Source organism: Marmota monax, unplaced genomic scaffold (genome assembly GCF_021218885.2).
Source record: "Marmota monax isolate L192 unplaced genomic scaffold, Marmota_monax_Labrador192_F-V1.1 WCK01_AAM20220418_F8-fsc00256, whole genome shotgun sequence".
NCBI classification, from domain to species: Eukaryota; Metazoa; Chordata; class Mammalia; order Rodentia; family Sciuridae; genus Marmota; species Marmota monax.
The window spans coordinates 262,293-274,024 of record NW_026692286.1 but is presented as its reverse complement, the minus strand read 5'-3'; the positions used below and the strand labels follow the sequence as shown (position 1 = coordinate 274,024).

Here is an 11,732-nt window from a genome sequence, read left to right as displayed (position 1 = left end):
GAAGTCTGATTTGAAGTCTTTTCTCTTATCTTAGTGCTAAAAGTTTCCCCAAGGTAACATTTTAGTTGTGTCCTGCAGATTTTGCTAGGTTGTGTTTTATTTTGTTTTGTTGTTTCAGGCTGATGAGGCCCGCTTCTTTTTAATACTTTTGTAGTATTAATGAGCTGTTTTTTTGACGGGAGGGCACTGGGGGTTGAACCCAGGGGCTTTTTACCACTGAACTAAAACCCCCAGCCCTTTCTGTTTTTCATTGTGTGCCAGGGTTTTGCTAACTTGCTCAGGGCCTCTCTAAATTGCTGAGGTTGGTCTTGATCTTGCAATCCTCCTACTTCAGCCTCCCGAGTAGCTGGGACTATAGGCATGCACCACCATGCTTGGTTTATTAATGGCTTTTAAAAATGATATTTTATAATCGTTTTCATTAAAATTTAAACTATAATTCATTAAGTAGAACATATAACCCAAAGAAGTTATTGGGGAGAATCCTAGCTGAGTGTAAAAAGTGAGATGTAATATTGAGACAGCATAAATATGATGTCGTATTTGTGAAAGGATTTTTCTAAATCTTTTCTTTTAATTCAGTTAAAATTTAATTTAAAAATTATTGTATACCTTCAAATTTCCATCTTATTTAGTGCTTTCCTTGGTGATGTGCAGAAAGACATGGGAGATATGGCTATCAAATTTGCAAGTGGGCATGGAGCTTGGAATAAGTAATACACTAATGTTTTTCCCTTCAGTCCTAAAAGATGGGAGAATTATAGCATAGTAGAAACATTGGTCAAATTTGTTGAAACAACTGTGATTGTTTGCCAGAAACTGAAGTCAGTTTTATGATGCATGCATGCACTGACACAGAATGTCTAGAGCAGGTTTAAGTGTGAGGTTCCTGTCACTTGCATTGGCCAGATCAACTGAGTGTAATCTCTTAAATAGTTTTTGTTACCAAACTGAAATATGAAGTGTAGGGACAAGTCCTATGCCACTTTTTCGGTGATTGCCTTTGTAGTTAGAATTGCCTCATTCTCTGCCGTTGTATCACATGCAGTTTATGCTTTTTAAAAATCTAATAAAAATAATTAAAAATTAATAATCTGTTAACCCTTAAATGCTAGTGTTACCAGCACCGTGGTAGAGCAGATTCTTTTTTGGAGGTGTGAACTGACTGGGAAGATAAAAGATCAGAAAAATAATAAAGAACAAAAGACAATAGGCAGATTATAGTTTTAAAAGTGGCTCGCCTGGTGGGTCTTCCAGCCCTGTTAGGAACTGGAACTGAACAAGGAAAAAAGGCCCCAATCCTTTATTTAAGGGGAAATACATTAAAAGGTTTCAGTGTGGCAGACTTCTTGAGGAAGACAGGATAAAGATGGGGCAAACACGTTGTTTGGGGCAGGTTATGCCCATCTCCAGGCATCTGCGTTTGAACCTAGGCACCAGCACATTCTGGCTTTCTCCAGCTGGGGGATTTCACCCAGTAGTTCCCATAACATAGCCTGCCTGCCTTATGTTGGCTCAAACAAACTCGTAATTTATACATGGCTTCCAACACCTAAATTTCTTGGTCAGGAACTCTTTCTTATCCATTAACCTCATAAAATGAGACTAGTGCGTTCAGAAGAAAAGGAGTTTATTTAAAGGAATTTAATATTATCTGAGTAAAATTTAAGTTTTTTTTTTTTTTTTTTTTTTTTAAATCTTTTCCTTTTCTTTAGGGAATCAAACCCAGGGGCCCTTATGCATTCAAAGCATGTGCTCTACTACTGAATGATACACCCCGCCCTGAAGGGACGTTTTAATGCATAAGAAAAAAATGGATCTCCAGCTGCCTAGGGAAAAGAGTTAAATGTGCTGCATGTGTGAAAGTTACTGGTAGATTTTGGAAGAATGATCTAAAAAATAAATGAAGAATTAGTAAAAAGACAGTGGGGACTTTTAACATTTCAGAAAGCTGATATAAATAAATTCATTTGTCTCACTTTAGGAAAGACAGCTGATTACAAAGTGTGATTGATCACTTGAAACTTTTTGGTCTCTGAATATAAAACATATATGACAGGTCCCACTGACATCACTGTGACTTAAAGTATTTATATAAAATTTTGGAATCAAGGTTCATAACCTCTTGGTTTATCTTTATAAAAGCCATTCCTTGTTGCGCATTTTGTTCTTCATTCAGAGTGTGCTTTTTCTTTTTTTGGTGGGGGAGGGCCTTGAGGCTGTGTCCCAGAGTGACCAGGAGCGTAGGTCTGGGGCTTGAGCTCTGAGGTTGCATGGCTGCTTTATAAGACTTTGGCTTATTCCATCACTGTTTTGAGAAGTCTCCTTGTCTGTGCATGGAAGGATGATAGTAGCAGTTACCTCATAGTTGCTGCACAGGTACACTCTAGGTGAGGTGTTACGGAGCGGAGGGCCCCCCCACTCAGCCAGCGTGAGGTGGTCCACAGCCCCCTGCTATTGGCCATCACTGTGCTCTCAGGTACGCACAGACACCTCACCACCTTTCTTACCTCACCACCTTTCTTGCCTCCTCCCACTTGTGCTTTACACTCTCACTGCAAGAGGTACACTCAGGGGCCTGCTGCCAGTTTCCTTCTTGGCATTTCCAACATCTTCACTGGTGCTGAATCCAGAGGCTCTGTTCAGCCTGAAACATCTTTTAGAAAATCACTTGAGTTATCTCTTTATGACTTCTTAACCATTTTAACTTGTCAACAAAAGTAATTATTTACATTACATTTACCCTAAACTAAATATCTTCTGAAGCATTAAAACAAGATTACGTTTAGTATGATTTTTATGTTTAAGTTATTTTACTATTGCAGTTAAAACTTGGTAACCCAAACCACTTTGAAAAACTGCTTGGCAGTGTTTTTATAAAGATTGGTACCCTGTGATCTAGTTTCAAAGTCTGTGATTCCACTTTTTGTATGCACATACTGCTGCCATCCAGCACCTGTGTGTCACCAGAGGGTCACAGCAGCCAAGAGAAGAAAGCTGGGCATGGAGTCTCCTGGGCACGGGCAATTTTCTTAGGGTGACTACATATTAGCATAATGTGCCCTGCTGATGCTAGAGGTGACAAGGACTCTTACTGCAGAGCAGACTCCTCTTAACGACGACGACGGGGCTTGGCTCTGGGTGACACAGCATGTGTACCTGGCTACAGCTGCAATATTCTAATTGGCCAAGTTTCTCATGCTGCCTGATAGACTTTGTGGATGAAAGAAAGTAAATGTAAACTTGATTTTAATGACTTACATCCGAGGGGAGGATAGGAATATTTTAGGAAGTTATTTGTTTTAGTATAATCAATAAGAAAGATAATATTTAATACTCTAAGACCTGTTTTTTTCAAGGCTTAAGTCAATTTAAGGCAAAATCATTATTTTCAGCTCATGTGTTTGTTTTTATTAATGTTCTTTAGTTTTAAAATAATATAAGCTTCTCAAAATAGATTTAACAATAGATTCAAAATGATTGAAAAGTAAACATTCTTTTCCATTTCCACTCTCAGAGCCTTCTCATGTGCCTGTATCCTATTTCACTGGTTCTAAGGTGCATTTTAGTACCCTACAGTTCACCAGCTGTGAAACTGGGATATCTTTCACTTTGCTGTTGCTAGGTGGCATTTATGAAGGTGTTATTATCACCTGCCATGGGAAATTTGGCCATAGTCCTTTTTTTTTTTCCTTTTTGCAGTGTCAGGGGGAAAGGGTTTTGCTGTGTTGCTCAGGCTGGCCTTGAATTCCTGGGCTCAAGTGGTTCTGCCTCAACCTCCTGAGTAGCTGGTATTATAGGTACATGGTACCACATCTGGCTTCATGGCTTCTAAGTGATATATAGGTTGAGTTCAGTTGCTATTATAGGTATGTTGAAAAAGATTTACTGTATTATGTAATTTGAGTTAGTGTGTGTAGAAAGACACAGAAAAGAAAGCAGAGAATAAATATAACAAAAGTAAAACAAATATTCATTGTTAGAAGGATGTCTGCAGTTCTGTTTCCTGGAGAAGCAAAATCAAGTGCTTGATGGGATCAAGAAGAGGAACTATTCTATGAGTAAATGTAGGACATATGCTTTTTTTTGGTACCAGGAGTTGGGGGCACTCAACTACTGAGCCACATCCCCAACCCTATTTTGTATTTTATTTAGAGACAAGGTCTCACTAAGTTGCATAGTGCCTCGCCATTGCTGAGGCTGGCTTTGAACTCATGACCGTCTTGTCTAAGCCTCTTGAGTTGCTGGGATTACAGGTTTGTGCCACCTGCCTGGCTGACATATGCATTTTGTTCCTGAAATATGTACAGAAGCTTTGCCTGTGACAAGCCAAACAGTGCAACTTAGGGCAGGAGAAATTGACAAATCCAGTGAATTAGTTGATATGATCAGTTCAAGCACCATGCAGAACTGTTTTTTTTTGGTATTGGGGATTGAACCAGGGGCTCTTAACCACTGAGTCACATCCCCAGCCCTTTTGAAAATATTAAAATATTTTATTTACAGGCAGTGTCTCACTAAGTTGTTTCGGGCCTTGCTAAGTTACTGAGGCTGGCTTTGAACTCACGATCCTCCAGCCTCAGCCTCCTGAGCCGCTGGATTACAGGCATGGTCACTGCGCCCCGGCCATGCAGAACTAGGGTTAAGTCATCATGTCATAGCTGTCATTGCTAATTTATTCTTATAAATGAATTTAATGAATTTGATCATCTTTTAATGTGTTTACTCATTTTTATACCTGTTGATAATCATTTGGTTTTTCTATCTTAATCTATTAATTTATAACATTTTATGATGTCAGATCATCCTGCATTTCTAGGAAAGCAACCTGCTGTTTTCTTTTTAAATTCATAATTATCTTGCAGACATCTTTTCAGTTTACTATGTGTAGATTTTCCTCAGTTTTCAATGGCTATATTATTTTTCTATTAGATGAGTATACTATAATTTTTTTAGATAGCTGCGTTGTGATGTGCATGATTTCCAGCTTTTTCTGCTAAAAGAATTTGGAATGAACATCTTCCTACATATACCTTTATAGACTCAGGCTAGTGTTTCTATAGAATACGTTTCTAGAAATTTTATTGTGCATTTTCCTTGTTTGATATCATGAACGGAAATTGGAAGCTAACTTTAAAAAAGGATTTGTTTGATTTAGAAATGTCATATGTTGGAAAATAGTGGTTGTTGCTGGGTGATTTTCATTTTTTTTCTTTAATATTTTAATTTTTTTAGCTGTAGTTGGACACAATACCTTTATTTTATTCATATTTATGTGGTGCTGAGGATTGAACCCAGGGCCTCGCACATGCTAGGCGAGCGCTCTACTGCTGAGCCACAACCCCAGCCCCTGGGTGATTTTCTTATGTGTAATTTTTTTTTTGTTTTTAACTCTAGTACTAAGACAGTTTATTTTAAAACACTCCATGTTTACAACAAATACTCCTTTAAATGTTCTGGGACTGGGAGCAGTCATAACTGCCAGTAATATCCACCCTGTGCAGAGCAGGCCCATAAGCAGTGGAGTCTGCAGAGGTGAGTGCTTGCTTCCTTGAGTGGGACAAGAAAGATGACTCTGTTGCAATTCTTTTTCAGGGTTTTCTGATCAACTCAAAACCAGAGAATGCTTGTGAGCCCATAGCACCTCCACCACTAAAGGACAATTCATCTGGCGCTTTCATCGTGCTAATTAGAAGACTTGATTGTAATTTTGATATAAAGGTACTATTTTCTTTTAAAAATTTGTTTGTTTAGCTAATTTAAGTATTCTTTATTTCAGAAAAGATTTAAGGTAGTACACAAAGTTGTCCAGATTAAAAAAGAAACAAGGCCTATAAGGAAAATGAGAAGGAGGTGGTAAAGGCAGAGAGATGGGGCCAGCTCACCTCAGTCTTCCACACTTTCTGCACAGCTCAGCCTCCAGTGTTATAGGAATGAGTGCAGAAAGAGAGGCACCTTAAGTTTTGTAACTCACAGATTTAGGAGCAAGTTGACTAGATATAAATTACTCCTAGTGCTTCTAAGAATTTTTAGGTGTTTGTTGGGCATCTAGTAGTGAGTCTAACTTCATCTAATGTAGGAATGGAACTTCTTCCTGCAGTTTTGGGCCTTGCCCTTCCAGTATCAGTCTAGCACCTGTTTTCTCCTTTGGTGACCCTGACAGTAAGGTTTCTCTTGTAACAAGTCAATGCTGTCCTTGTGCCACGTTTTGTCTCCTTGAAGTAGGTAAAGCTGGGTTTCAGATAGGGAAACTAAGTTCTCTGTAGAACTTCCTTCATGACAGAAGGAATTCCTTAGGCCAATGATTATGTCAAGTAGAGTTTTTTGAGCAAAGAAAAACAAATCAGTGTGAAGTGGAAAAAAAAAAAAAAAAAGCAACACAAAATACATTTGTGAACCAGACTCCCCCAGAACCAGAGATGATCTTAGAACTCCACCAGCACAATCCCTCAGCATTTGTAGAAGAGAGAAGGCCAACTGGTCATAGCTTAGTTCATCATCTGCAAGCCTCCTGCAGCCCCAGCGCTCAGTACTATGATTACCTCTGAGTTGCTTTTGTCTGCTGGGCTCGTGTGGGAGTTCAGTCCAAATTCTTGGCTTCTCACAGTAGTATGTCCCCTCAGTGCCACCAGGGCTGCTCTGAAGGCGTTAGTGTGTGGAGCTGTATTTTTGGTTTGGCCTGGGCAGAAGCCACTTAGAGGCCTGTATAGAACAGGTCCTGATGTGACTGTACTAGCCTGCTCAGAGCTCCTGTCAACCTCACACATTCCATAGCTTGGCATAGACAATGCTCTGTTCAGAAGGGAAGGCTGCCCGAGCCCTGATGTTTGTCTCTCTCATCAAGAAGTGGTGCCTCCATAAGAAACTCACTAGAGGAGTCAAATAATGACTGAAAAGGGGTTTGAAATGTACATCAGTTTGTAAATGACAAGTATTGTATCTGTGGTACATTAATTCCAGATCTGGACTCTCGATTGCCTTTAAATGAAAAATAGTGTTTGAAATCAAGTCTAGATTTTCCTGCCTTCAAAGTTGTTTGTGTAGTTTGATTTTTAAATCATTATGAGATTTGATCCAGAACCAAACTATTAATTGCACATTTCTTCCAGCCAAATGAAATATTATTGTAACATTCTGTTAACTTTTTGCTCATAGAAAATTAAATGTATTTTAAATGTATTTTAAAATGTATTTTAATACTAATTCTCATGAGTCTGAGGTTTCTCTCTCTCTCTCTCTGACTCTGGAGTCTTTGGTGACAAGAAGCTAGGCTACTTTGTTGCTGTTGTGACTTTCCTTTTTAGGTGGGATGGTGGTGTTTCCCTTTGAAAGTTAGGGGAATAAGGTCACAGATATTCATTTTTGAGGTGAAAGCACAAGTCCAGAGTGAAGAAGTAGGCTGGTTAGCTCTCCTGTCCCTCTAGTGCATTCCTAATCAGAAATCTGGGTTCTGGTGGACTTTCAAAACCTGAGCCTTACTCTAGCTCCTCTCTTTACACTGCCTGCCTGAGGTCTGTCCACTGCTGTGCTGTGCTGACCGCACGCCTGTGCCTTCACACAGGTTGTTTCTCTGTCTAGGGCAACTGTTGCCACCCTCATATTTGACTGTCAGGTTGCTTACATGTTTGGATGCCTTCTTGGCTGTCTGTCCTTCGCTGGCTGAGCATTATTCCAGCTGAGATTGCCAGCTTCCACTTTGCAGATGCCTCCTTTGTTGATCTTGTCTTCATGTTATTTTATATATTTTCTTATTTTGTGAGCTTAAGGTGATTATAGTTCATGTTTTAATTATACTTATATATACATTTTGTATCACAGTGCATAGTGATCAGTCAATAAAGTTTTGTTAAATCAAACCTAGTAATAGTAAGCCTTCTGCTTATGTGTATAATGTATTCTTAAAAAATACATACATGGGGGCTGGGGATATAGCTCAGTTGGTGGACTGCTTGCCTCACATGCACAAGGCCCTGGGTTCAATCCCAGCACCACATACATACCCCCCAAATATATATATATATACACACACACACACACACACACACACACACACTCACACTCCCCTACACACATGGAAAAAACATGTAAAGTATTTAAATTGAGCCATTGTCATTTGGAAAGGAAAATCTTAAAAATTTTCCTATTAAACTTTATCATATACGCAGAGTCTTTTAATGCATAAAATTCTAGTCTGTTGTAGATTTTTTTAAACTTGATTATTTTTGGTTCATAAATGTATAATGGAGATTTTATGCCTAAAGATTCTTTACCTATCTGACTTCTGTTGATTTTTATCTTCATCTCAGTTGTATTAAATTTGGGGAAATTGGTTTAGAGGGGAGACATAGTAATTCCAATAGGTCCTAGGAATAGACTGCATATGTTTGAATCCCATCTTTATCATTTACTAGCAGTATGATCTTGGGCAAGTTATTTAGCCTCTGTGTGCTTTATCTGCATAGGAATTGATAAGCTGTCCTGTGTTATAGGATTATTGTGAGGATCAAATGAAATAGTCACTGTGAAATGCCTGTCACACATGAAGGAGGCTGTAGGCTTTAGTGTTGCTATTTCATGATTTTACCATGGAGATAAATAGAGAAGAGGTAAGGATGGCAAAGATGGTGACTCTTCAGAAGTTAAATTACTGGCTGATAAATCACACCATAATATAGTAACATGGTATCAGTTGATGTATAAGATTTATGATTTGACTTACAAGGGATGGTTATTCCAGTGTGTAAGGTATAAGTTTTATAAATTTGCAAGAGTAATTATGGATCTCTTCTCAAGGTGTTCTGGGTTGGTAAGGATATAGTCACCTTGGTCCCTAGAGAAGCAACTGTACTCTCATCCCAAAGACAATTTCCTTTCTAGTGTGGTTACTGGTGAATAAGTATTAGCTTTTTTGGCCATACTCCTTGATCAGAAATCTCTGATTGCATTTTCTGAGCTTCCAAATTGATTATTATATTTATAGCTTTATATTAGGTATGTTATGAAATCTAATCACTTATGAGAATGTATAAGACTTCTTCAGAACTGCCAATAAATTTCTCTTTGTTGATGATCAGTAGTGGTTCATGCATGTCCATCTACACTTCTGTATGGATGTCCTGGCTGAAGCAAATAGAAAATGACTTCTTTGCTTGTTCTGTAGGTAGCTCAGTAGACTGAGCTGCGGGAAAGCTTGATGCAGCACTGTCTGCGGTACTGCAGTGGATGGTAGTTGCAAGGTTATTTTGTGGTCTTTCTCCTATCCAAAGTGACATCTAAATTACCTCAGATGAATGGGAATTGGCTCTGTCTTCCAGAGTTTTCCTAGGAGAAGGGAACCCCTTGCATTGCAGACAGAGAAGAAGAAAGAAGCAGGGGTGAAAGTAGATGGAGACAGTCCTGCTGATCAGTGGTGCTGGACACTCCGGAACTATTTTCTACAGCTCTTTACATGTTTTTGTTTTTTTTTTTTTTTTTGGTCTCAGAATTGAACCCAGGGGCACTGAACTACTGAGCCACATCCTTAGCCCCCTTTTTTGTATTTTATTTAGAGACAGGGTCACACTGAGTTGCTTAGAGCCTTGTTAAGTTGCTGACATTGGCCTTGAACTTGTGATCCTTCTGCCTCAGCCTCCCAAGCCACTGGGTTGTTTTGCTTTTAAGGTGAATGTTGTGCTGGCATTAAAGAAAGTTATACTTTCTTTTTTCTTCTTTAAAAGTTAATGATGAAGTAGAATTTATGTGCTTTAATAAAGGCAATGGCTCATTTTCTTCATACAGATCAGTCCAAGTGTTGTGATGCAGAGGCAGCCACTGAGACTGCAGAGGGGCAGTGAACAATTTCTGGAGGGTGGAATCACATTCCAGATAAAGAGCACTGCCTAAACTTCTGCTTCTGTTGAGAGAAGCAATCTGAGTCTTTCAGTCTATTGTGCCCTGAGAAGAGATGAGGTGCAGTAGAACTCAGATTTAGTGTTTGGATATGTGAGATATTCGAAAGGGCAGTAAGAGAACTCCTGATGACATGTCAACCATTGATTCTGAAAACACATTCACTGACAAAAACTGTGTCCTCTAAAAAGTTCAGCTCTTTAGAGGACAGGCAAAGCAATGCTTTTTGTTGTTGTTGTTGTTTTGTACAGTGCTGTTCTTTGATGTTACAAAATATAATTGTTTGGAAATGTTACTTTTTGGTAAGAGTGAGCATTTGAGGTTAGAAACATTATTGGCTCTTTGATAAATAAATTAAAGGTATATTAAGTCTCAATTAGGAAAGTGACTTGAATCATTCTGAAGAAGAAATCTAAGAGGAATTATCTTCTGTCTGAAATCCTTCCTGATTCCTTCCAAGGTAGAATTAATTACTTCTTTTGCATTTTGCTTAATCCCATGTTAGTCTCTATCAGCTCTCTGAAGGAAAAGATCATGGTGAGGTCTGTGGTTCCAGTGTCTAATACACTGGCATTTAATATGTGCAAAATGAAGTATTTTAAACCACCATCAGGGCTTTAAATGTAAGTTAAACAGAGTAGGGGAAAAAACAGCATTATTGGAATTCTCTGTTGGTTTTGTGTTCATTTCTTGAAGTGCCCTTGGAAATATTTCTAAATCTGTGTATCCATTTATACCATTTTTCTCAAGGTCCAGGTGTTTCATGAGAATTAAAAAATTATCATATGCATTTTCTGGATTATTGTTTTTTTTTTGTGGAATTTTATCTTATGAAAGTCCTCCTGTTTTCCTTTCTACACTTACCTTTTGTTCCCTCTCTCAGGCCTCCAGGAGAACACGTTACTTGGTATTCCAAGTGCGAGCTCCACATCAGTAGCACTAGGCAGATAAATACGATTTTTGAATAGAAATCAAACTGCAGTTATTACATAACTAGTGAAGGTCATGTAATAAATAGTTTCTAAATATTCCTACAAAGTGATTTATAACCTTTTTTGTTGATTTACTTCAAAATGTTTTTAAAAACGTAGTAAAGGCGTGTGCCTGAGGAGTGCTGTTGGAAAGGTGCCTGCCCATTAGGGTTCAAAGGCCTGGATGCGAGCCCTGCACTCCCAGAGCCGTCCTTAGGTGTAAAATAGGCAGTAAAGGGCAGGGCCAACACTGCCACCTTGCTGCCACTGGCCAAGGCCAACATGCGGTCAGAGGAGCCAGGCTTCCGAACCACCCAGTATTGTATGTACCATGTTCCTTTTTTTGTTTTGACTTATTACCTTTTTGAGTTTTGTAAAGTAGTCTGCACAATAAAAACATCATAAAGTATGTGCAGTTTAAATAATAATAAAATGAATGTCTGCATTGTTAGGGTCGAGCAAACATCGGAGGAAAGGACCACCAAGAGACTGTCTCATGCAAAAGCAAAGGGGTTTATTGGACCAGCATGCTGGGGCTCAGAGTTCTCCTGAGAGAAGCTGGAGCTCTGAGCACAGCTTAAGCAGAGTTTTTATGCAGTGTTTAAACAGGGAAATTCATATGGCAGTTAGGGTGCTAGGGTGGGATTGTTACAAAATAACCATTACAGAATAATCATGCGTTTTGTCAGGGGGTGTTGGGTCAGGGTACATTTTGACATAAGTAACTGTTTTTAACATAAGTTTCGGGTTCCAGGAAAACAGAACTTAAGCTTACAGAAAAGCAAAACTTAACAGGAGAGCAAAACTTAAATTTAACCTTTACAGAATAATGAGCTTAAGAGAAACTGTTACCTTCTAATGTATCAATTTAAT

At 38.7% G+C, this 11,732-nt stretch overlaps 1 protein-coding gene across 7 annotated transcripts in view; it reads left to right on the top strand.

The window, feature by feature from the left end:
* The window catches only part of Rnf13 (ring finger protein 13), a 114,710-nt gene that overhangs the window by 46,375 nt on the left and 56,603 nt on the right, over positions 1 to 11,732 (top strand). For all 7 annotated transcript variants that reach the window (XM_046440453.2, XM_046440454.1, XM_058578321.1 and 4 more), the window contains one exon: positions 5,596 to 5,721. In XM_046440453.2, the coding sequence (XP_046296409.1) occupies positions 5,596 to 5,721 (126 nt within the window). Of the gene's footprint in view, positions 1 to 5,595; positions 5,722 to 11,732 lie in introns of those variants that run through there.